This window comes from Indicator indicator, chromosome 26 (genome assembly GCF_027791375.1).
Source record: "Indicator indicator isolate 239-I01 chromosome 26, UM_Iind_1.1, whole genome shotgun sequence".
Classification (NCBI taxonomy): domain Eukaryota; kingdom Metazoa; phylum Chordata; class Aves; order Piciformes; family Indicatoridae; genus Indicator; species Indicator indicator.
This window is the reverse complement of record NC_072035.1, coordinates 7,235,442-7,262,051: the sequence shown is the minus strand read 5'-3', so window position 1 is coordinate 7,262,051 and position 26,610 is coordinate 7,235,442. Positions and strand designations below refer to the sequence as shown.

The following is a 26,610-nucleotide window of genomic DNA, read 5'->3' as shown; positions in this document are numbered from 1 at the left end:
TGTCTCACCACCCTCATGGTGCAGAACTTCTTCCTAATGTCTGATCTAAATCTCCCCTCCTCTAGCTTGGATCCGTTCCCTCCCTGTCACTATCTGAAGCCTACCAACAGCCCACAAAGTCCCTCACCAGTTTTCTTGTAGGCCCCCTTCAGATACTGGAAGATCACAATAAGATCTCCTCAGAGCCTTTTCTTCTGCAAACTGAACAACCCCAACTCTCTCAGTTTGTCCTCATAGGAGAGGAGCTCCAGCCTTCTGCTCATCCTTGTGGCCCTTCTCTGGACACGCTCCAGCACATTCCAGTTATCCATGTTAACTGCACTGATAATAATTCATTTACTGTTTCTGCTCAAGGTATGGCAGCCAGCACTGCACTTGTTTGCTGCTATCTCTGAAACCATCATTAGAAAGCAAGCTGATAAAGATCACCCTGAGTTCTGATACAAGATCAAGCACGACTGTTGATCCTTCATCCTACTTAGCTCCTTGGTTGGTGGTGTTTCCTTCTGTGGTCAGGATCCTCTGCATTCTGAGTGATGGTCATGGAGTACTTCATAAAACTGCAGTTTGTGATTATAAATGAGATTTCACGGGGTGGCAAAGGGGACATGGTGCTGCTGGAGTAGAGCGAGGATGACAAGACAGAGTTAGCATCACAGGGCTGCCAAATGGCAACAAAAAGAGAAAGGGAGGTAGGTGAGAGGCCAGGGAAGTAATGTGAAGAGGGATGTGGCAAGGAACAGTGGGCATCCTGGGAACAGAGGTGAAGTTTAAATGAGTAATAGCAGAAGAAAAACAATTTCTGTGTGTTTCTAAGGCCATTGCAAAGGAGCAGAGCCAGAAGGAATAGATGTCACCACCTTCTCCTAGTATGTGTTTGAATCCTTATCAAAGCAGTTTATCAACTGATCTCATTTTCAATTATAACCTGCAGAAGCATTCGTGTAATTAGATGTGCTGTTGTAATCCTCTTGAAAACAAAATATGGGCATGGTGCAGCTGATAAATTGAAGCAATAGGGTAGAGCTAATATATATTTTAATAAGCAATAAGTCTAAAGTGTGTATCTAATAGACTCTAATGGTATCTCATTTATCTTAAATTTATTTTTAAAGGACAGAAATAAACTTTGAACTTGATACTCAAGCCAGAATTTATTATGTTTTGATAATTGCTTTTAAAAAAAAGTTTATGGCCACTCCTCAGGAAAAAGGAATAGGTTTAGATGCACATAGATCTTCTGCCCCCTGAAAGTAGCTGTAAAGCACACATGGGCTTCAGAGAGCTAAAGTTCTCTCTTGGTCCTGCTTTGTACATTGAGCATTTACTCTTCAGAGGAATGTCCTAGATACTTCTTGGTCAAATAACTTGTAGATTTTTCTCTGGTCAGTGTTCTGACCCCAAGAGGTTGTACAAGGATGTTGAACTGGGTGGCTGATAATGATCCAATCAGGAGATCTCAGGCTAGAGAGCTGGCAGTGTGACTTGAGCATGCTCTGCAAAAAACCTCCCAGGGAAGGGAGAATGTGGCAGTGCAGAGGGGCCACAGTGTGGAGCTGGTTGCTGGTGACGGATGTAGAGCACAAGGGAGCAGGGAGGATGTGGCAGAGCAGAGGGGCCATAGTCTGGAGCTGGTTGCTGGTGACGGATGTAGAGCACAAGGGAGCAGGGAGGATGTGGCAGTGCAGAGGGGCCATAGTCTGGAGCTGGTTGCTGGTGACGGATGTAGAGCACAAGGGAGCAGGGAGGATGTGGCAGTGCAGAGGGGCCATAGTCTGGAGCTGGTTGCTGGTGACTGATGTAGAGCACAAGGGAGCAGGAAGGATGTGGCAGAGCAGAGGGGCCATAGTCTGGAGCTGGTTGCTGGTGACGGATGTAGAGCACAAGGGAGCAGGGAGGATGTGGCAGTGCAGAGGGGCCATAGTCTGGAGCTGGTTGCTGGTGACGGATGTAGAGCACAAGGGAGCAGGGAGGATGTGGCAGAGCAGAGGGGCCATAGTCTGGAGCTGGTTGCTGGTGACTGATGTAGAGCACAAGGGAGCAGGAAGGATGTGGCAGAGCAGAGGGGCCACAGTGTGGAGCTGGTTGCTGGTGACTGATGTAGAGCACAAGGGAGCAGGGAGGATGTGGCAGTGCAGAGGGGCCATAGTCTGGAGCTGGTTGCTGGTGACGGATGTAGAGCTCAAGGGAGCAGGGAGGATGTGGCAGTGCAGAGGGGCCATAGTCTGGAGCTGGTTGCTGGTGACTGATGTAGAGCACAAGGGAGCAGGAAGGATGTGGCAGAGCAGAGGGGCCACAGTGTGGAGCTGGTTGCTGGTGACGGATGTAGAGCACAAGGGAGCAGGGAGGATGTGGCAGTGCAGAGGGGCCATAGTCTGGAGCTGGTTGCTGGTGACGGATGTAGAGCTCAAGGGAGCAGGAAGGATGTGGCAGAGCAGAGGGGCCATAGTCTGGAGCTGGTTGCTGGTGACTGATGTAGAGCACAAGGGAGCAGGGAGGATGTGGCAGTGCAGAGGGGCCACAGTGTGGAGCTGGTTGCTGGTGACTGATGTAGAGCACAAGGGAGCAGGGAGGATGTGGCAGTGCAGAGGGGCCATAGTCTGGAGCTGGTTGCTGGTGACGGATGTAGAGCACAAGGGAGCAGGGAGGATGTGGCAGTGCAGAGGGGCCATAGTCTGGAGCTGGTTGCTGGTGACGGATGTAGAGCACAAGGGAGCAGGGAGGATGTGGCAGTGCAGAGGGGCCATAGTCTGGAGCTGGTTGCTGGTGACTGATGTAGAGCACAAGGGAGCAGGAAGGATGTGGCAGAGCAGAGGGGCCATAGTCTGGAGCTGGTTGCTGGTGACGGATGTAGAGCACAAGGGAGCAGGGAGGATGTGGCAGTGCAGAGGGGCCATAGTCTGGAGCTGGTTGCTGGTGACGGATGTAGAGCACAAGGGAGCAGGGAGGATGTGGCAGAGCAGAGGGGCCATAGTCTGGAGCTGGTTGCTGGTGACTGATGTAGAGCACAAGGGAGCAGGAAGGATGTGGCAGAGCAGAGGGGCCACAGTGTGGAGCTGGTTGCTGGTGACTGATGTAGAGCACAAGGGAGCAGGGAGGATGTGGCAGTGCAGAGGGGCCATAGTCTGGAGCTGGTTGCTGGTGACGGATGTAGAGCTCAAGGGAGCAGGGAGGATGTGGCAGTGCAGAGGGGCCATAGTCTGGAGCTGGTTGCTGGTGACTGATGTAGAGCACAAGGGAGCAGGAAGGATGTGGCAGAGCAGAGGGGCCACAGTGTGGAGCTGGTTGCTGGTGACGGATGTAGAGCACAAGGGAGCAGGGAGGATGTGGCAGTGCAGAGGGGCCATAGTCTGGAGCTGGTTGCTGGTGACGGATGTAGAGCTCAAGGGAGCAGGAAGGATGTGGCAGAGCAGAGGGGCCATAGTCTGGAGCTGGTTGCTGGTGACTGATGTAGAGCACAAGGGAGCAGGAAGGATGTGGCAGAGCAGAGGGGCCACAGTGTGGAGCTGGTTGCTGGTGACGGATGTAGAGCACAAGGGAGCAGGGAGGATGTGGCAGTGCAGAGGGGCCATAGTCTGGAGCTGGTTGCTGGTGGCTGATGCCGAGCACAAGGGAGCAGGAGCAGGCAGTCAGCTATGGGAGGATATGGAGAATTCTGCCTGGGGACCACCACAAGTGGGGCAGGGTTTGCTGCAGCTCAGAAAGCCTCCAGGTTAGCTGGAACCAAGTATGGAGGACCTGCTTGCATTGATACCATGACCTGTGGGGAGAGCTTGGTATAAGTCTTTTTTATTTTTTCCTGTTTGGTCTAATTGCTTTGAGTTTTCCCTGTTTAAAACATTATATATTTGAGGTTTATTGTGGTGAAATCTGTCTTTGAGTTACAAAGGCTTTTGGTCTTCTTTAGGGAGCTCCTTATGAAGAAAAATTGTAGGCAGTGGATGTCAAAGCTCTGGCTGACCCAGGAGCTTATTATACCTGGTTTAAAAAAAATAATAAAGAAGTGGTCACAGCATGAGCTCTCCCTCCTCATTTTGAAGGGGTTACACAGGAACTGGAATTTCCTTCCAGCATAGAGAATGATCCTCCCTCTTCAAGCATACACATTCTGAGCTGTTCATGCTGGCTTTATGCCTCCTCTCTCCAGAGACAGTGGGGCATTGTGGTTTCTCTTCCACTGGGAAGAAGTGGATAGAGCTCCTTCAAAAATCTTGCAGTAAATCATTTAGTAAATAAATCCTGAGCAAATTTCAGCACCTAATTTTCCTTCTGTGGGTGGAATGTGAGAACAAGAGTGATGAAAGCTGAGAAACAAATGAATTTCATTCTTCAAGCGATATTATTTGGAGGGCTGTGAGATGTTTTGCACTCTGTCTCCCTGTCTGGTCCAGATTAGCTGGGAAGCACAAGCTGACTGGCTATGGACTGAGCAGGAGGCTGCCAGAATCTGTAGGACCACCTTTGTGGTGCCACCTCCCCAATAATTAATTTGCTATAGGGCTTACCTCTCGGGGTCTGTTATTTCCCATCATCCTTTTTTATCCAGTGTGAAATGTTGGGCTGCTCAGCCAAGACACCAGGTTTGCTTTGCAGTAGTTTTGTAACCAAGGTTTAATGTTCTGTTCTACAATCAGGTTGCCCTTTAGATGACTTTTCCCTGCCCTGTCCTTTCCTGTCTACATTCAATGAACACCACAAAGTTGTTCTGACTGTTTAGTGAAGGTAAATTATTTGGGAAACTGAATTCTCTCAGTTCAGCTGACTAAATAATAAATCAGAATAAAATTATAAAAAATCAGAATAAAAATCAGAATAAAATTATAAACACATTAGATAAGATTAATAAAAGCCCCAGACTCTGTGGATGTTCTTATTAATGTATACAAGGCAGACAACATCCTCCTCCACCGGTTTCCTAGTTTGATAAATGCCTTGAGCTGATTTAAAAATGTGTAGGTTATTTTTAACCATGGTAGCTGAGCCATCTGTATTGTATCTGATGAAGTTCTGTGATAGAGCAAATTGATTTATTCTATCTCCTTACAAGTTATACTAAGCTTTATGTTATAAATAAGCTGAGGCACATGATGTCATTGAGCTTGAAAGTCTCAAGATAAATTTGTACTTAAAGGGTTTGTGCTTTCTGTATGAATTTAAATTGGTGCAGGTTGTTACATCTCGTTTCTGTTTTGTGGATTGCAAGCTCTTGGGTCAGGGCTGTCTTTTATAGTTGTGTTTGTATGAAATACACAGAGGGCCCAAATCCAAGACTGGTGCTCTCATATGTTACAGTGATAAAAATAAGAGCCATCAACAAAACCAGAAACACACAGGCAGGATTTGCAGAAGCACTGCAAGGAACCAGGTGCCTAAATCCTACCATTTGTTGTTATAAAACACAGGGAATTAAAGAGGAGCTCATTTCACTAATGGTGTGAACAGTCCTGGTTGTAGCAGTGGCATGCCTTATGTCATGGCAGGTCTGGACCAAGGTCAGGTTTCAGATCTCTGCTGTGATTTATGTTCCAGGAGAAGAGCAGGGCTGCTGGTGGCACAGACTTGACACTGCTCCCTTTGCCTTCTCAGAGGCCACTGGGGTTTCTGTGAAAGTCCAGGGGAAAGGTGTCCATAACAGTAAGATGAGGGCATTAATCAAATGCTGGAAAGAATACAGTAAGAATAAGGAATAAATCGTAAAAATAAAATAAATCTCATCCAAGACCACAAAAAATCCTGTCTTAGTTGACTGCTTACAAAACAGCAAAAATGGTTGGCTTGCATTAGAACTCCTGAAAGAGGGGAGTACAATCATTATCCCTGTGTTTAAGGATAGGTTTTGAGAGACTAGTGCTGAAGACAGGATGTTGCCTAATGAATACCATGTATGGTGCAGATTTCTCTGTAATTAAAAAGCAAATGAGCAATGCTCTAATTGAGATCTGAAGATTACAGTTAAAAGCTCAGTATCCTCTGTTACTTATTTGTCAGAGAGGAATTACGTTGCCTGTGTGTAACAAACCATTGCATTTTAAAAATGGCACCATAAAAAAAAGAGCTGCTGTAATTTAAAAGCAGCCAATTTACTAGGAGTACAGTTTGCAGCTCTGTCACTTGCTAATCAGTCTGTTAAACATAATAGCCATTCTTGTCTGGAGGCAGTTAATCATGTTGTGAATGTACTTATCAGTGCATATTAGAAATACAATACAAGACTTTCCAACAGAGGAATGGGTGCAATTACTGCAATCAGTATACATTTAGCTACTGTCTTATACCATGTTTTTCTTTCCATTTCTTTTCCCCCCCTCTCCCTCCTTTTAAATAGTCCAACAGTGACAGATTTTCCCTTAGAAAAATATAAATGACAGACTTGAACATGTTTTTAAACTCAGCAGACGTGCTCAAACACAACCTGTCGATCCACATGAGAGATGGCTGCTGCCTGGTTGAACCTTTCCTGGACCCAGAAGTGTTGGAAGCTGTTGGCTTTGAGTGTTGTGGTGATGGTTTTCAAGGCCTTTGAGCATTTTCACTGATGGACTGGGAATATGGCTGTGGAGGCATTGGTTGGGTGGTGGAGAGCTGAAGTTGCTGCATTTGAATCAGACTAAAGGAGATCAGCATATGGATGAACTCTTTTTTTTTTTTTTTCCCTCCTTCTCCCTCTATGCTTCTCTACATCTAAATCAATAGCAATGAGAGATCTCAAAGTTTTTGAAAGGGGATATGAAAAAGCTTGAGAGCTAATTGCTTCCAGCATGACTACCCAGCATCGATGGGTGTAAATACAGCTGCCTCCAAGAATGCCAGGACTAGACAAAATCTAAGGATTTCAGCTAAACAATTTTCCAGGGCTGAGCATATTCTTGTACAGGGAGGAAGAGAGTTGGAAGGGGGGCAGGAGGAAGAAAGGGATTATGAAATCCTGAAAAGTTTCAGGAAGGAAAGGGATTTAAGGAGGATGATTTTGTAAATTGTGCTGTTAGGGAGAGTTTATGTAGCTTAGTGTGATATGCAGTGGTTGCAGGAACCTGCCTTCTTTTTCTAGAAATCATGGAATTGTAGATGAGTTTGGGTTGGAAAAGAGCTTTAAAGATTATCTAGTCCAAATTCCTTCAGTAGGGACACCTTCAACTAGATCAGGTTGCTCAGCACCAGGTCCAGCCTGACCTGGATTGTTTCTTGGGATGGGATATCTAGAACCTCTCTGGAGAACATGGACCAGTGTTTCATCATTCTCATTATAAAACTCTTTTTTCCTTGTACTTAATCCAAATCTCCCCTCTTTTAATTCAAAGCCATCATCCTTTGTCCTGTCACAACAGGCCCTGCTACAAAGTCCCTCCCCATCTTTCTGACAGACCCCTCTAAGTACTGAAAGGCCACAATAAGCTCTCCCCAGAGCCTTCTCTTCTCCAGGCTGAACAACCCCAGCTCTCTCAGCCATTCTTCAGTGCTGAATCTGACTCTTTGTTCTTCATGACAGCTGGCATTTTTGCTTAGGTAACACTTTGAACTGTAGCAAGGAAAATGAAAATGCAGAACAATCTTCAAATGATGTGACTATTCCTAGTGGGTAACATCATATCCACTGCAGCAGTAGTTGTGTTACTACTCTGTTCAGGTCATATACTGTCCTTAGTGTGATGTCCTTAGGGGTGATTCTTCTTCCTGGTGGTGCAGGTGTCAAGCCTGCCTCACACTAGTGAGCAGCTCAGCTTTGACACTGCCCCACTCCATCCACATGGTGTTAAAACCTTTACTGCTGAGGAAGGTTGTTGTAATGAAGTCCTGGGAAGGACATTTTCTATAAATAGGGGAGTGAGGAAGGTGGGATGAAACACCATATCTCCCCTTTCCATTTCTAATTATTCCTTTTCAGAGCATAAATGGATTAACCTCACTTATTACTCACTTGTGCATGAATTCATTCATTCATGATGTGACCTTTGCTCTGAGCAAATATTCCAGCAGCCCCCCATTAGCTGTCTCTGCATTTGATTTGATGTCACTGCATGTGATTTCCCATCACATGTTGGGAAATAATTGTCTTAGAAGTGTGACAAAGTGGTTTTTACCCTTCAAAAAGGTGACATAGAGACATCATATGGTGACCCTTGTGTTGGCCTTAATTTCATGCCATTAGAAAGTAATTGTCTAATGATTTTTTCAAAAGAGAAATGTTAAACCCCCTCCTCTGCTTTTTTGGGTTTTTGTTTTGTTTTGACACTTCTAGGCAAATTTGGAGTAACTTTTAGGACAAAAATAGGCTCTTAATGGAGTGACTTACATTATAATTGCTTATTTCTCTCTTGCTTTGAGTTTTGCTGTGAAGATCAGAAATTTCAGCTGATCTCAACTAACAAAGGGTTGGAGGTACACAGAATTACTGCAGATGGCTCTTTCTGTTCATATACTGAATGCAGACCCTGATCCACCCTGTGTTTGCTCAGCTGGATGAATTAATCTTGTTTATTAATTAAAACATGGGAAACTGATGTTTATATGCCAGTTTCAGAATCATGTTTTTACTGTCTTTTCAGTGAACATCAACAGTGAGAGGAAAAGCTTCTATCTTTTTAAAAGCATAATTATCATCCTATAAAATAAAACAATTCTATGCATACCATGTGTCTCTGGGGGAATTGGGGGAAGAGGAGGTCCCACTTATGTTAATGTCCATGGGCTATGCTGGTCCCTGCCATACCTTCTCTGAGGATGCTGTCATGACCATTTATTTCTTAGCAGAAGTGGGAATTAGCCACAGGATCCCCTGCACATTATCTCTCCATCTAAGAGTATTTTAGGTTCAAAGAAAGCTAGGTCTAATTCATTAGATGCTTAATCTTGTTTAAATTTGAAGAGAATGTAGGAGGAAGAAAATAATTCTTGCCCATGTTCCTCTTTGGATTTGTTCTTTAATTATTCCCTGCAGGTGGTATTACAGGAGCTTCCACAGCAGACTCATGAGTTCTGTGCATTCTTGGCAAGCTTTGGAAAGAACAAAAGCAGACTTTTAAAATTTCCCATTGTCCTTGGTAGCTGCTTGGCATTCTGTTATTTACTTGTTTACACTGTCTGCCCATTAAGCAAAGGATTAAGTTCAGAAGGTGTTGAGTTAGGCTTTAAAATCCTCAAGAGGAGAGAGCCATTTGTCACTCTTTTCCTGTATCCTCCAGCACATTAAGTATATTCCTGTCACAGTCTGCAGCTTGTCTCCCCTTTCATTCATAATTTCAGTGTGTGGGGAGTTTGCATCTTTAGATCCCCTCTGGTTGATTTTTCTCCCCAAGGAGATCTAGTTGTCAGCCTCAATTGTAATTCCAAAATCAAAAGAGCAACTGGATCACTAGGAACTTTTTCCTTGCCCTAGTCCTGTTTTGCTTTCCTGATGCACTTGGTGCATACGAAGAGTCTGATCATTAGTGCTAATATCAGGCATAGACAAATCATAAGGTGTTCAAAACGCCAAGGAAATGCATTTTTGGGAATGTGGTTTGAGCTGTTAGGGTGATCCATGTGACTTACCCAAACCCTTCTCTCTCTCAAGGAAGATAAGGAAGCTGGACACATATTTGTAAATATAAGATTCAAGAGCCTTACGTAGCAGTATAAATTCAGCACCTGTCAGGTAGAGTCACCCCCAGTATGTCCTTCATTTCACAGCTGGCTGGGGAGAGGAGCAAGACTCTGAATGAAGCATCACCTTGAGTACTGTGTCCAGTTCTGGGCCCCTCAGTTTAGGAAAGATGTTGAATTGCTGGAGCATGTCCAGAGAAGGGCAACGAGGCTGGGGAGAGGCCTTGAGCACTAGCCCTATGAGGAGAGGCTGAGGGAGCTGGGACTGTTTAGCCTGGAGAAGAGAAGGCTCAGGGGAGACCTCATTGCTGTCTACAACTACCTGAAGGGAGGTTGTAGCCAGGAGGGGGTTGGTCTCTTCTCCCAGGCAACCAGCACCAGAACAAGAGGACACAGTCTCAAGCTGTGCCAGGGGAGGTTTAGGCTGGAGGTGAGGAGAAAGTCTTCACAGAGAGAGTGGTTGGCCATTGGAATGTGCTGCCCAGGGAGGTGGTGGAGTCACCATCCCTGGAGGTGTTCAAGAGGGGATTGGACGTGGCACTTGGTGCCATGGTTTAGATAGTCATGAGGTTTAGGGTGACAGGTTGGACTCGATCTTTGAGGTCTCTTCCAGCCTTCTTGATTCTATGATTCTATGATCTCCAGCTGTGCTGAGCTGGTGGCCAATAACCCAGTGCAGGGATAGTGCAGGAGCTGAATTGAAGGGTGGCTTTGTTCTTCTGCTTAATTACCTGCAGGAAGCTTGTTTATTTGGCTGCTGTGTGGTGGCATTGCAGACACATTTGAGGCTGTCCCATTGCATGACAGTGTGTCACCAAGAATTTCCATCAGGTAACTTTTAGGGTGTATTCCCTGTTTTCACCACTGAGTCTCTGGATGCCCCCGACTAGCCACTCTGGTTTCTTTGAGGTCAGGTAAAATGTTTGCTGCTCTGACTTTGCATTGCAGCTTGGCTTGGGTTATTCAGATGCAGCACCTGCCTTGGTAAAGAAGTGCTTCCCAGTGTTATATTCTTGTTCTTTTAAAGCTCTTTTGAGAGTCTGTGGAGGGAAGGTCTTTGTATGTAAGTGTCTGCTTTACAAAAGAGTTCTTATTTCACTTTATTATCTTGACTTTTCAATTATTGATTCTTTAAAAATCCATCCCTGCCTTGTAATCTATTTCAGCTGCTTGCACAGTGTTGTTGAAAATACTCCATGCGATTATGGTATATAAATATATAAGAATTTCTGAATAGTTAAAGAAAAATTATAAGCACCATTTGGGTTGTTGATACTTATTAACTGGCTAGCATTCAGCATGTATCTTTCATCATAAAATCATTCTTATTTTTTAAACAACAATAGCTCCCTCTATATTTGCATCCAACATCAGCTAAACCCTGGCCCAAATTTCTTACAGGATGTTTGTTATATTCCCCAGCAAGATGCTTTCTCCTGGTAAAGAAGCTTTATTTTAAGAAATACACAGCACAGCAATAAAGAGGTTCTAAATAGTAGTCAGGAAAAGATTCTAGTGCAATCAGAATGCTTTTTTAAACCCCCAAAGATTATATGTTCTTTCAAAAGGGGAGCGTCACGACGAAGGAAGAAATGGAGTCCCAGTGCCCAGCAGTTCATGTTACCAGTGGAGCACATCAAAATTACTCCCATACTGAATTTGGTCCAAAAAGTCCTGTTTTGTTATAGGCTAACTGAAATAGCACCTAAGGCTTCTTTTACCAGAAGAATTTCTATAGAGTGTCACAAGAGTGGAAGCAAATAAAAATAATTGAAGCAATTGTCTCACTTGTCTCCAGGGTTGTCATGATGATGTTGATAAAATCAAATAAAGTGGAAGTTACTGCAAGTTGTTAGTGAGCAGCACAGTTGTGAATTGGCAGTGGGAGAAGCTGAAGAGCTTAAAAGGTTTGCTCATTATCTAGATTTATTGTTTTCAGTTGTGGGAAAACGTTGGCTAAGCAAAATAATATGAATAATATCTGGTCTTGGTGGTGTGCTTTGAACAAAAAAAATTTCTTTTAGTTTTTATGGCTTTTATTGGATTATTAAAAATGCTGTGTCAATCCATACATTTTTAACAGATTTAGCAGCTCAGTTTTATCCTCTGTAGCCATTTGCATTGCCCATGCATCTGTGAAGAGCATGAACTTTTACAGCAGTGAAAGAAAACCAAGATCAGACACTAAGAAAGGTTTTTAAAAAAAATCCTGTAGTTGGTAAAAAGTAATCTGGACAGCAGAGCAAGTTCTCTGTTAGACAACAAAGCAAATTGCAAATTGTGATTTTTGAAATGCAATGTGAAGAGGCAAACTTTTTCCCTCCCTACAGATTCATTTGCAACTTGCCATCCATCCTGGTCTTGTTCAATATTTGTGACTTTGGATATTAGGGAAAACTTTCTTTGCTGAAAGAAGTGTTAGGCATTGGAACAGGCTGCCCAGGGAAGGGATGGAGTCACTGTCCTTGGAGGTATTTAAAAACATGTAGACATGGCACTTTGGGATTGTTCTGCTAGATCAATGGTTGGATTTGATGATATATGATTCTACCTTGCATGACTGTGCTGTGGCATGGAAGAGGACTGAGCAGGGCTTTTTCTCAAGCTTTTGTGTCTGTCTTGCACCTCCAGCAGTCCAATTTCCTTCATCAGAAGAAAAATCTCTAGGAGCTATGCAGTTAGGGGCAGTGGCACTGTGTCATCTGAATGTTCTTATTTTGATGCAAAAGCTTAAAGAAGTACTGAGGATGTGCAGGTAATTTGCTTCAGCTTCTAGGGACGCAGTACTTGACAGGGATACATGCACTGATTGATGCAAGGCTCCAGCCAGACCTGTCCCCTGTGCTCCTCAGGATGAGGCCCCTTTCTCACAAACTACCCTTGAGAGAGCAGTGTGAGTAGGCTGCTCCCAAGCTTGTATAGAGCTTTGTGTCCTTACAGCCTAATGAAAATGATACATGCTAGGAGAAAAGGGATGAGGTTTTAACACCCATTATCCAGTCTAACTTCCTACACAAGACAAGGAGGTAGCTGTTTCACCCCACTAAATGGGATCTGTTGTTAAGAATGTAGCTCCTAGAAGATGGCCTGGTTTTAAAGGTGTTAGCCTCTACCTGTTCCTGTTACCCAGTGCCTGTGTTCAGGAAAGTGGCACTAAACAAGGTGTAAGGGCTGCCAGTATGCAAATCTTCATAATTCAGAGCCTGGATCTACTCTGTTAGTAGGTATTTGCTCTCATTTCCTTCATCTTGGGCTGCTGGGATCTTAATTTCCTTAGGGGAAGAAGGTCAAGACCTTTAGTCTGGATCTGTTCCCCCAGAGGTCCTGGATGTCTGCTGCTTCATTTGGCTTCAGCAGGAAATTAGGGTCTTGAGCATTTCCAATCAGTTGTTCAAAAGCCTCCTCTTTCAAGTGTTTGCACTTCAGTAAACTGTACTAATAAAATTAATCCTCTTGAGATCAAAGGAGTGAGACCTGTATTACTGAAATACTTTATAAACTAATGTACCTTGCTTATGTAATCCTGTTCCCATTGAATCTGGTCACAATTTGTCAGAGTAGGAATTCACCATTGTTAACCTTGAGAAGATTCTCAGGCAACGTGATAACAGACATTTTATTGTTTCCTGTTACCTAGTGTCAGCTCCATATTTTAGAGTTTTGTTTACACTGCTGTGGGCCTCATAAGCAGATTGCCATTTACTGAAAACATTGGTTTATGAATGAATGAAAGAAACTCATTATTTCCTGTAATAGCCAACTGCAGTAATAGAAGGGTCTGACTTTTATCAACTAAATTGTCACTGAACTGGCAGTGTGAGCCAGCCAGCCCTCCATATAGCCATGGCACACCAGGCTGAATGCACTGTGGCATTCTCTATATTTAATTCTCTCTGAAACACATAGGGCAGGCTGTTCAGTCTGGTTAGCAGTGTAAAACCTTCTAACAGCTGATGATAGGCATTTGTGTATTTATGGTAACCAGTCACTATTTAGACAGTCTCTGCCATCCTAACATCAGTCACTTCCAGTACTTAATTCAATAATTCCATGTTTGACTTGGACAACAAATTAGGAACAAAGGAAATTTACTATTATTTTAATGTTAGGTAATTTTGAAGTACTTACCAAAACCTGGAATGCTAGAGCTGTGGTGGACCTTCACAGTAATCTATTCTCTTGTGATAAAGCCTGTGCAGTTCTGTATAAATAGTTCATAAGGTTTTAAATCACAGAACCATGGAATGGTTGGGATTGGAAGGGAACTTCAAAAGCCATCAAGTTCAATCCCACTGCCATGGGCAGTGACACCTTCTACTAGACCAGGCTGTGAAAAACCCCATCCAGCCTGGCCTTGAATGCATCCAGGGATGGGGCATCCACAACTTCTCTGGGCAACCTTTTCCAGTGTCTCACCACCAGTGAAGAATTTCTTCCTAATGTAATCTTCACAGAAGGAGTAATTGGCCAGTGGAATGTGCTGCCCAGGGAGGTGGTGGAGTCAGCATCCCTGGAGGTGTTCAAAAAAAGATTGGATGTGGCACTTGGAGCCATGGTTTAGTTGTCAGGAGGGGTTAGGTATTAGGTAATGGGTTACAGTGTCACAGTATATCAGAGGTTGGAAGGGACCTCAAGAGATCATTGAGTCCAACCCCCCTGCCAGAGCAGGATCACTTAGGATAGTCTGCACAGGAATGCATCCAGGGGGATTTTGAAAGTCTCCAGAGAAGGAGACTCCACAACCCCCTGGGGAGCCTGTTCCAGAGCTCTGTCACCCTCACTATAAAGAAGTTTCTCCTCATGTTGAGGTGAAATCTTCTATGTTCAAGTTTGAACAGGTTGGACCTGATGATCTCTGAGGTCTTTTCCAACCTGGTTGATTCTGTAATATACCCTAATCAGATCTAACTTCTTCTAATTTAAAGCTACCCTCTTTCAGTTTAAAATCATTACCTGCCCTTGTAATAAGTCCCTCCCCATCTTTCCTGTACCTTTTTTTAGATTCAAATTTAATGCATATATATTTTTCCTTCTGTTTGCATACACTATCAGATTTAGGAGTAAAACCAACCAGGCTATATGCGACAAGATAATGTGATAGATAACCCTCCAAAAATGGTGTGAATAGTTATAAAGCATCTGAATGCAGTAATGCAAGAGTTCTCTAAGGTGCTTAGGAGCACTTGAAACCTAGGAATTATTTTTCTAGTGGTTTGTGCAGCCTGTGATTAGTTCCACTGGGAGAGCATTTTTAACTGAGGAGAGGCTCTGCCTCTGGGCTGAGTGTTCAGTGCTCTATGGCCTAATGTACCTTCTGAGGAGCCCCTTTGGGTTCAACCTGGCAGGCAGAGCAGGGCAGTTGGGCTCTGCATGCCTTCAGCTCTCATCTGGATGTGTCTTTTGCAAGACAGTTATGGAACTTAAGTGACATTTTCTTATTCTGCTTAGGTCCAACTAGTTAGTTGGAGCTAGAGTTTGCTTTATTTGGCATGGACTTACCACTCTATGCTAAAGCTCTGCTCTCTTCTGTGGTGATTTGGGATCACAACCATGCCCACTAACTGCAGGATGCAGAATGAAGGGTATGTTACAAAGCTTGTCTGAGGTGTTTGGGACCTGGTTTGAATGCATTAGATATTTATGAGGCTAGTCAACAGGAAATCATCCAGAAACCTCAAGGGTTTGAGGTTCTTCTAGCCTCTAGCAGAGGCAGTGTTGTGGAAGCACACAGATAGGATTATAAATGGCAATTTGAAGAAGGAGCCAACTTAGTGAAGTTTGCAAGAGGAAATAAATCCAAACCCATGGTTTCTTTTTCTCCTCTCACCAGAAAGAAAAATGTGTAATGAATGTCTCATGTCTGAAACACTGGGCTGGATTCATCAAAGGGAGTTAGTAATTACCAAATTGAGAGAATCATGAAGCGCTTTTCTAAATTTGAAAGGCTCATCAAGAATAGATCAGGAGCAGGCAAAATTAATAGTTATGAACTCATTTCCATAGAAATGGACTTATTAGCAAGCATGCCAGCTGCCTAAAATTATAAGGTCTTTTCCTTGTGCTTGCAGGAAATAATCTTTTTTTATAAAAGTAATTTTGACTTTTTATTTTTTATTGCTCCTCTAAACTAGGATCTGGCAAAAATCCTTCTAAACCAAGAAAAGACTTCAGTGGACAATAGAAATATTTAACTAAAAAGAGAAGAAAGATATGGAAAGGAGATTTATGGGCTTTAGATTCCATCAGACTCTTCCCAATAGCGGAAACCTATTTAAGAGAAAAATGGAATAAGTCTCAAGGAAAAGCTGAAAAATCTTTATAGGATAAAGTTTGGTTTAGCAGGATTTAATGGCTGCTAACAGCATGAGTTACAGTCGTTGCCTTCTCTGCTAGTGGATTTTCCCACTGGTAACACTTTGTCTTTACCAGGCAGCTGCAGATCGACAGTGACTACAAAGACCAAGGCAGTGGCCACCAGCTACAAATCAGACTGGAAGCTGAAGATTTGCCATGGCAGGGTGGAACAGCTGCTTTTACAAAGGGTTGTAGAGTACTGCTGCATAGCCAGGGGGGAAATTTATCTACAGGTGCTGTGATGTGGATTTATCAGCTAATGGAGAGCTGACATAAGTAAATGCTAACCTTTCAGGTCTTGATTATGGTTTAATTTATCTCTGGTTTTACTTTAGCGACCTCCATCCATTTCAGTGGGAAAAGGCAGTGATGTCTCCCACATGATGTTACAGAGGATGGTTAATAAATAGCAGGAGTTATTAATATAGTACCAATCTTCCTGCTAGGGGAAAAGCTCCTGTAGGATTAGAGATGAAGCGTCCAGTAGGAAGGCACTAGTTTGTGCAAGAGAGAAATTGGGTTTTCAGGTTTTATCAGGGGTTTGTTATAGTTTTAAATTAAGAAGAGACTTAGAACAAAGAGGGAGGATTAGTCCATGGAGTACTCTGTCCCCCACATACAGGAACATCTGGCATTACTTGGAGGCTGAAATTTTGTCCTAAAGTGGAAAAGAGGGAGACCATAATTTTAGGGACAATCCACTGACCTGCTGTTCTGAAGGCAATTGGAAACTTGCTGGTGAATAAAGGAGTCCAGGAAGCTGAATGCTGGCCTGCTGTAGCTGTACAGTCAGTGGAGAAACTCCACAAGTGACAGATGGTTAGATACAGTAAGTCCATCTCCATTGAAGCAGAAGTCCAAATGAAAAGAATTGGGTCCTTCTTTAACTGGTATCAATATGCCATGCTACATGATTTGCTTCAGAGAGAAAGCAGAAAACGTTTGACAAGCCCTGTTGTTTTTCCAGGTGACAATAAGGATTCTCTTTGCAGCCAAGACCTAGAAAATCCTGGGTCCTGGGAGAACTGGGAGATGAGCTTTTCTCTAGTTCATACATTAATATTAGTTAGATCTAAGGAAGGTTTATGCATGGGAGTTGCTGCTCTTGTCTAGATGCACAGAGACTCATTTCTAATCTGGCAGTGTATAACCATGTCTGCCTTTAAATGTAACTTATGTCTTTTATAGCTATGCAGCCGTGCTAAGGATGCAGGGAAGGTCTTTGCAGATTTACAGGCACAAAAGTCATTTTACTCCCTGGCAATTACTTCAGCTTGCTATATATGGAAGCCACACACATACTTTTCCTAGGGAGATCTGAGTGCCAGTTTGTCTTAAAAAAATAAACCCACTGTTGTGGTTACTTTTTGGATGTGTAAAAAGACAAAGAGGGAAAGGAATAGTTGAAGGCATGATGGACCCAGCTGAAAGAAGTGCCAGTCAGTGGGGACCATGGAATGGATTTATCAGTGCAGACTAACCTGACATCTTATGTAAGTGGTGAATGTCAAACACAGTCCTCCATCAGTAGTTTTGTTCTGAATTTGAAGCCACCTGTGAGTGGCCACTATCGGGTTGAACAGATTGAACCTAAACTGCAGAACCAAACATATCTGAGCATGCTCAATACCTACATCCATAGTTAAAGCTCATCTCTAAAAGTTAGTGTAAAGCTAATCTCTAAATTTTATTTCTGTGAGCAAATTATTTTTATGTAATTTAGGTAAAACAAACTGCCAGAAGTGATGTGCAGAAATCTATGAAGTTGAGTACTCCAGCCTGGTGCCCACAGTGATTCCTTTTCTGACAGAAATGGTTTAATTAGCCTACTTTTGTGCAATAAAATTTGTCTTAAAATCTTTTTGCCTGGCTGTCTGGTTGGCCACCCAAAAGATGCTTTAATAACTTCTAGTTTTGCTGGAGGTGGATATTATCTTCTGTCAGCATGGAAAATATTTATCCTCTAGGCATTGAAGCATATGTTTGTGGTGTTTGTTGGCAGAAAGAAAACAAGAAAATCAATAATTCCTGCTCAGATTTTTTTTTTTCTTTACAATGTGCCTTCAAAAACAGATGGCAAACCCAGATTCTGCCTCTGTGCAGTTGGGAAGAGGAAAAGGATGTTTTAAGTCTCTCTTATTTTCTAGCAACAGGCTAAAACTTTCTGTGAACTCCACTCTTGATGTCACTACTTTAGGGTAAGGGCACACAAAAAAAGTACCATGGGACAGGAGAGAGGTTGTGCATGCATGCACAGGGCACATCACTAGGTCAGGAACAAGCTATCTCACTCTTGCATTAAGAGCACATTCAAGTTGTTACGGAGTTCCTCCATATGCTGCAAAGTCATCTTTTAACCCATTTTATGGAAACTTCAGTAATATCGATAAAATCAGCTGTATCTTCAGGGAAATATGATTAATGAGTTGGGTCTGCAGTCAGGCTAGCTGCCTTTCCATCCCTTCTCCATGTTTTGTAAGCTGCATTAAGTCTTCACACTGCAGGTGTCTGTCTGGGAAATGGAGTCAGGAACTTGTATGCTGCTTTGTAAAGCACCTTAATTTTTGTGCAAGCAAAGTGCCAGATGAGCAAAGGTCTGTTTTCTGTCCCTGCTGTGGATGTGCTGAGTGCTGTTGGTTAAATCTTGGTGTCTGTTTTCCACTCTGTAACATGAAGAAAAGCCCTGTCTTTCTAACCTAAGGATTAATAATTAATATTTACATAGTGTTGGACCAGAGGAGAGTGCTAAGTGTTGTTGTTACCAAAGACACAGAAGCTATTTTAAAATGCAGTTCTGAATGCTATACATTTACATCCATGTCTTTGCCTTGACACTTTTATTTCCAGGTGAGCAATATATAAAGGTTGTCATAGAATTGCAAGTCTCAACCACTGACAAGAAGAGTGTTTTCATGAATTGAAAACAAGGTTCATCTACCCCTCCCCCCCAGTTTTTGTCATGTATAGTTTCTGCAAATCTGTTTTTTTCACTGAGATAAAGACAAGTTTGGGTTTGGAAGACGTTTTTCTTTTCTTTCTTTCCCCCCACAGGAGCTCACTTCTGCTACAGGACAAGGAATGGCCAAGTATTCTGTTGTTTCTAAGCATCTGTATTTGGAGCAACAAAATGATAATAATGCTATATTAAATAATTTAGCAACATCTGTGCAATGTTCAGGGCTTATTCTGGAAGTTCATTGTGATTACAGAGAATGAATGTCTGAGTTTAATGGGGAAAAAAAATGCCTTTATTTCAGGAAACTAAAAAAATAAAGTGTCACCTGCTCTGTCAAGCATAGCTGTTGCCTGGTGTGTAGTTTGATTTAGGTTTCTGTCAGTGTCTTCAAGTTGCTTGTTGAATTTAATGGTGAATTTTCTGGTGAATAGAAAAGAGAAATCAAAATGTATTTTGTTATTAACATCCTACTGATGGTGTGTGAAATTTTTTTTTTCTTCTTTTTCCAGAGCAAACATGTCCTCCTATGAGATCCTGCAGATGGACTTTGAGATTGACAATGCTAGCAGCCTGGCAGGAGCCCAGCAAATCACCTGGCAGGTGGAATACCCTCGAGATGACTCCCTGAGTGAGCTGGTGGTCTCTGAGATCTTTGTCAGCAGAACAATGTTTGTGGGAATTGTTCCTCTTGCAATGGTAAGAACCTGCTGCTGCTGCTGCTTCTTTTTGCTAAATGTTTCTGTTGACTCTCGTTAGTATTCAAGGGAATCTGAGGCATTTTATTATGTGCCACTTCCTATGCACCTGCTGCAAGTGATTTAAATGCAAAAAAATACATTTCAATAATATTTTATTTACCTGATGTGCCATAATGGCTCCTTGGAAACCATTCCAGTCTTTTGTGAAAATCCTTTACCGTGTGTGGATTATTGGCCTGGTACATGGTAATAGCTCCTTTGGAGCCATTGTCTTCTGCTGTATTAATGTGACTGCCATGCATGTGCTCCAAGGGTAAATGTTGCAATTAGTTGGGACACTTTCAATGAAAGAAATTAGCATGCATGTGTGGGAAACTTCATTGCTAAACCAAACAACTGGACTGCTTTTTCATTGCCTCTTCCCAAAGAGCCACAAAGTCTAGTGAGCTGCAAAGTGTCAGTTTAACAAAAGGTCTGTTTTGAGTTCCTGAGAAAGGACAAAATACTTTCTGAAGATGTAGCTGTCAGCCATATTTTGCCGGCAGGGTTTAAGGAGCATGTGTGCAGAAAGCTTGAAGCTGAGGGTTTATTTAAAATATGCAAATTTCTCATTGTAAAATCAACTGCACCTTTTCTGGGAGGGACCCTTGGCCTGCGTCTGGGCTTGATGGACTTTTTGGTACTAGGGCTTTATGATTACACATGGGCAGGGATTTCAGTGCAGGGGATATTCTGGCATAAATCTAGAGAAACAGCCAGGGAACCTGGATGTTGCACCAGTTCCCTCAGAAATGCTCTGGTAATTTCTATTTACTTTCTCATGAACATTTGCCTTTCCTTTCTGAGTTGATCTCTGCTGGTTTTCTTTCTATTACACCATATAGCCAACAAATATTGGCATTTTCCTCTATATGACCAATAGCTTCTCATTCTACAATAGAAGCAAGGAAAGATGTTTGTGAAGGTAAACAAGACTCTAATTAATTTTAATTTCCAGTTCCTACTGCCAAAGGCAACCTGGAGAGAGAGGATAAATTACATGCAGAAAAAGTCAATAGAGAATGTTCAAGTGTTTTTTTTTTTTTTTTTCCTCTTCCTTTTTAAGCATGTGGAAGATGAAAAAAAAAAAAAACCTCTTAACTGTGTGAATGGAATATTATCCAGTGGTAGTGGTGAACCAGATACAATAAATGACAGGTGGTGGTGCACAGACAGTCTTGCAGATAGCACTGCTGGTTTCAAATGGAGAGCACAGAGCTCATGCTATGTGGAGAGCCACGGATGTAAAAGGAGCAAATCCAGTTCAAAACCCCACAGTGAATGTTGGATTGGAGCTTTGCTGCTGTCTCTGCCAGGGTTTTGCTAGGGGTTTACTTCATCTCTTTGCAGTAATGACAGATGTCGGCCAATTCAACTGTCTCTAAATGTCCTTGAATACAATCTTAGCTTGAACCCAAATTCAAAGCAGAGCTAATCTAATCTCTGACACCTTGTCGTTGTAAACTAACCATGGAGTAAAGGAAAAAGCTTCTTCTGTGAATTTATGATTTCAGTCTTTATATGGTCAGGAAGGTCTCATGTGGGCTTTTACTTTGCTGTTGTGTGAGAGCATCCTTGACTGGCTTGGCCCAAGGCCAATAGGAGAATTGATGGCATCAATGGGAGGAACTACAGCTTATGTTTGCCTTTCTTTCCCTTATGTTTGCCAGTTTCCAGGGCTGCTTCATTTAGCAATCACTAACTGGTGCAGTTCTGGCGCTGCATTGCCCAGTCAGGAGCAGAAAAATAATTGTTCTATGCATCATCCTGTGCTGTTCAGAGAAACACATTTCGAGGCCCAGAGCTCCCGACTGAACTAAATGCATTTTAACATTCACTCCTCTTCCAAGATTTGCCTGGCTCATTGGTAAGCAGTCTTCCTCTGAGTGCAGGTGATATCTGTAAAGGAGGGTTTTGTCATCTCCTGGACATTGGTCCCCCAGAAGAGCAACACAGGCCCGGAAAACAGTGGGTTTCCTTGCCTTTGCCATTGCACTGAACAGTAATTACTTGCTGTTCCTTTTCAGTGTATCCACTCTTTCTTTGTAAACATTGAAGATTTAGAGATAAAAACATGCTCTCCTTGGAGAGTTCAAGGTTGGAGCAAAACATTTAGGCCTTCATTTGCAGCTGTGAATGTTTTGGTGGGATTACCAAAGCCTCATGGAGTTTCAGTGGTAATGACGTCAGCATTTGCATGAAGTGCAGCTCAGTGTCATGAAGAGGAAAAATTTCTTTCTGGTTAAGAAGACTGAGGTGGGTTCACTAAGAGCTTAGTGGAGGAGAAACTAGCTGTGAAATCCTGCAAAAGCAGTATAAACTTTAATGTCTACATCTCCTTTTGCAGGCCAGTTTGAATCTTTTAATGAAAAGACATCCTCTTCTATCTGGTTGGGAATATTGCTGTTGGTTGCCACAGGTGATCATGAGTTTATCTTTGATTTCCAAGCTGCTTTCTTAAACAAACAGGAGAAGATCAAAAGAGCCCCAGATAATTTATTCTGTCACTGCATTGTGGTGACTCTGGAAATAGCAGTGGGGATATTTTTCTCATTACTAGCTTGCCTTTTTTTTTTTTTTTCTCCTTGTAGATAAAGATATGGGAGGCTGCATGGTTACATTTGAATAATAGCCTGATGAAAAGAGCTGATTTTTTGCTTTAGTGAGTTTGTGAAGCCCTTAACATCAAATCTCATGTTCTTAACACTTACAGTGGGTAGAAAGCTTGAAAGGCATTTTTTGGTTTGTGCTTGGTTTTGGGTTTTATTTTTGCCTTTGGATTTTTAAAGGGAAGATACAGCTGATTTTTTACCTTATGTAGTAAAAATAACTCCTTATTAGCAGGCAGTCTTGTTGTAATGAATTGGTACTGCAAATTATTTCTGGTTAGTTCTTTGGTATCAAATCAGCAGAGCCTTTATTGGAGCTGTTTTGAGATGCTCAAAAGGAAGGAGGGCAAGGGAAACACCACAGGTGAAATCCTAGCCAGGGCAGCACCCATCAGCTGTGCTCTCTGCCTGCCTTTAGCCTGCTCCTGAGATGAGTTTATCAGATGGGTGGAACTCAGTCAAAGAACATTATGATACACTGCAGTGTCTATATGCTGTGACTAAAGAGGAATTGAGATTTTTTTTAAAGCCTTGATAGGGACATTGGGAAATAACTGGAAATTGGTTAGCTTGTGAGAAAAGTAGAAATACTTACAATAGCAAAACCAACTGTTCTTCCTTCTGTACAATAGCTGCAGAAACACTGGGGGTATCTTATGGGGTTTCACATATTGTTTGGAATAAGACTAAAACGCAATCTTGGAATATGAGGAATTTCTTCCAGAGTATCCATTTTAAATTTGAGTGATAGTCCATACAATGAATCTCAGTGTTATTTATGGCCAAATTCAGTGCATTCAAACTGTGTAAATAAGTAAGACGTTTGCACTAATGAGAGAAAAGATAACAAAATTGCATTCTGAAAGACAACCTGCTTTCTGCATCATCCTACAGTTCTCCTCAAATCCTTCAGTTTCTCCTAATTGAAACATCCTGTTTCAACAACTGCACAGGGCCAGACAGTTGGGATTTCCAAGAGAACTACATCCAGATGGAAGCAGCACAGTCCAGTAACTTAGGATTTGCTTTCTGAAAGTCTTCTCTCTACTTCTGGGTCAGCAACGTAGACTGTGCACAGAGTGGGTGCCATGGGAATGCAGACCATTGCTAGCTGACATGGCAAAGAAAAGAGGAAAATCTCAAGATGAGTGAGCGCAATGGCATGCAGCCTGCACTTCTCAGGAGCTGACTGGGATGACAGCTTTGATAACCCTACTGCTGCTGGAAGGGTCTGCTTGCTTTGTGCAGCTGCTCTTACTGCTCTGCCTGTAAATCTGCTGAGAGGCTTCAGTTCTGTTGCACTTATTATAGAGGCATACAGTGGGGAATGCTCTTGTTAAGCTCTGCTATCATTTCCATCAGCCCCAGCTGCTGAGAAGAGTGTGGAAGAGGATGTGACCCAGTCTGCATGTGTGCAGCCAAAGCTGTATAGGAAAACGTTTGGTTTTGCTTAGGAAGTGTTTTGAGATGAGAAAGGACCTAAGAAGGTAGACTGTATCTGTCAGCCTGTGCCTCCCCTAAAAAAAACCCCAACCAAATCAAACCTAACTCACCCAGGTTTTGTTTAGACCAAACATAGCCTCATTACCTCTTAGCAGGTGACTAGAGCAGGAGTTCAAAATCAATTCAGAGCGCTTATTGTCTCACTGGCACAGTTTCCAGCCTCGCTAGATCTGATCCCAGATGGTATTGCTGTGTGCGTTTTACACCAGTTTAGAAACAGATTGTTTATTTTGTCTGGTGTTCAGTGTGACTTATGCTGAGAAGATCTGACAGGACTTGGGGCCTCGCATACCTACCCTACCTTGCCTTTATTTTGTAAACCAACCAACCTACCTTCCAAAGTGCTTATACCAATAGTTTGTATTTTGTTCATGGGAAATTCATCCCTTCTGAGCTTGGTACCTGCATGATTGTCCTCTTGTATAGCTTTAGAGGTATAAATATATATGAATAGAGAGAAGGTGTCTTAAGATACCCAGATACCCACGAATGGGGGGATTTATATGATTTTTTTCAGACTGCTATAGAAGAGGTCAGTGAAATTCTAAGTTCTTTAGGCAGCAAGCTGAGAAAATACAAAGCTCAAAACCTCTGAAATCCTGGGAGTGCTGCTGTTCTAATCCCCAAGGCTGTGCAGCTAGTATCCTATTTGGAGGGACAGTAGGCTTGAAAATGAATGAAAGCCATCTATGTGTGTGTGTTCCTCTAGAAGTACAACTTTGCAAGTCATTCTTAATTCATTTTCTGTGAACTGTAGCCTCTAGCTGCTGAAGCATTTTTTGAGAGCTAAAAGGGATTGGATGGGCCTGCTTATACAGGGTAAATAAGTACATGCTAATTCCCAGAACTCCATGCAAATCAACAAATTATTCTTTCCTTAAGTACTCTGTTAGTGTTTAGTATTTATGTAATGTTTTATATTTTCAGAACATTTTACAGACATTAATTAATCAGACCTGAATAAGCCATGCTTGATGAGGATGGAAAATTAAATGGAAATTAAGTCACTGTTATTCAGTTTTACCTGTTTCAAATGATTTGTTAAGTCACTTTTCACACTCCCAAAGATACTTTTTCAAACACTTTAATGAAATCCTGCAGTGCTGTTTCTTATTCTCTCTAAGAACTGTTTTGGTTAGAAAACAGGTAGGATTTATACCATGAAGAACCAATGACAGCACAGATGAGTGGCTCTGAAGAGTGGAAATGCTGTTTTTATCACCTAAAGCTGTGCCTAACAACTTAAGCCAATGTAAAAATACATGGATGGGAGGATTACTCCCTTAATTTGAAGCGTATTTAGAAGCTGAAATATCTGACTTCTGAAGATGATCTTTGAAGGAATATTTAGTTTTACCTAACTTTTTATCATAAACTTTAAGATAAAAAACCCTATTGAAATACTGCCTATAGAAAATGAATGACACTGAACTCTGTAGTGAGGTCACAAGTTTGGAGACAGCATGCAGGCTTCTAGCTTGAGCATTATTGCACTGTCCTCTTGCATATATGTCCCTAAATACCTTGGGGGATCTGGGCTGTTGAGTTTAATGTTCCACCATGCCATGAGTGTCAGGTGAAAATGTCAGCTGCTTTACTCCTAGGAGGCTTATCTTATTTTCTTTTTGACAATAAAGGTCTCCGATAATTGATTCTTCCAACAGCTGGGGTACAGATTAACATGTGGAACTGATGCCCTGAAAAGTGGAAAGGTGATCTGTTCTCATCACGTTGTGTGGAACTACAGGTCGAGGTGAGGAAGTGGAATATATCTGCACTGAAAGCAATTTGTGGTTCCACTATTTTGTTATGCCACTGAATATCAGGAAAAGAATCTGCCTTCTGATATTGCAATTGCTAACTACAAACACCACAGGTGATTGCTTTAAAATAGGCTTATGGCATAGAAGTAGGATGCAAGTTGTAAAATTGGTTGATATCTAATGCATCAGCAGGTGTGCTTTAGGCATCCAGCAGATCTGTCAGAACATTGTAAAGCTGGATCTAAACTAGACACCCAATGATATAACAATCTCATGAAGTGGAAGTGTATATCTTGCTAAGTATAGAAATGGATAGCACAGGTTGATCTGTTCTATTCAGTGATGATACAATTCTCACAGCTCTCATGATCAAAATAGACACACCCTACAATTTTCCATAGTTATGGAGAGTTGCTAGTAGCAGGGTACTCAGTGGAGTCTGACACTGCTTGGGTACAAGAAACAAACATTTCACCAGCTTTGAGTCTGCCATCCAGGTTTCTGTCACAAAAGAGTATGACTGGATGGGTCTGTTATCTAACTAGCAGTTGGGGGAAAATGGAAAAAAAAAAAGAAAAGGAAAAAAAAAAAACCAAGAAAAGAAAAATCCAAGTCTTTTAGAGTTTCTAGGCAACAGGAACTTAGTCAAAGTAAAGAATGAGACATTGAAAAGATTTATTTTAACTGTTTTTATAAGAAAGCTCCAGCTGAGACTGAAGACTTGAGGAACAATGGGTTTAATAATAGACAAATATCCAGCATTTTCTTCTTATCTAGGAAAGTGATAGCTTGGCCTATAACTGGCAGCACTAGTGTTTTAGATATATGAGTTACAGATCCTTTCTTGTATAGTAACAGAACTGTAATTCCCAGACTGTCATTATTCTAAAGTGTTTTTCAAATGCAACAATCAATATTTCACCAGTGCTCTGAGCCCCTCAGCATGAAATATTTCTGTATATCCTACAAGTATTTAATCTGTGTCTTCAGAAATCTTGTTTCCTCCTCAAAAATGTAAGCTATGGTTGACTAATGGTTTACTAATGTTGTGAATCACTTAAAACCACAGATGGCTTTATATACACCAGTGAGGTTGCTTTTAAATGGGA

The 26,610-nt window shown here is 42.2% G+C and overlaps 1 protein-coding gene across 1 annotated transcript in view; it reads left to right on the top strand.

Annotated features, from left to right (window-relative positions):
• TMEM132B (transmembrane protein 132B) overlaps window positions 1-26,610 on the top strand; it is a 257,287-nt gene that overhangs the window by 161,671 nt on the left and 69,006 nt on the right. The window contains exon 4 of the mRNA XM_054392757.1: window positions 19,399-19,585. Coding sequence (XP_054248732.1) covers window positions 19,399-19,585 — 187 coding nt within the window. The remainder of the gene's footprint in view (window positions 1-19,398; window positions 19,586-26,610) is intronic.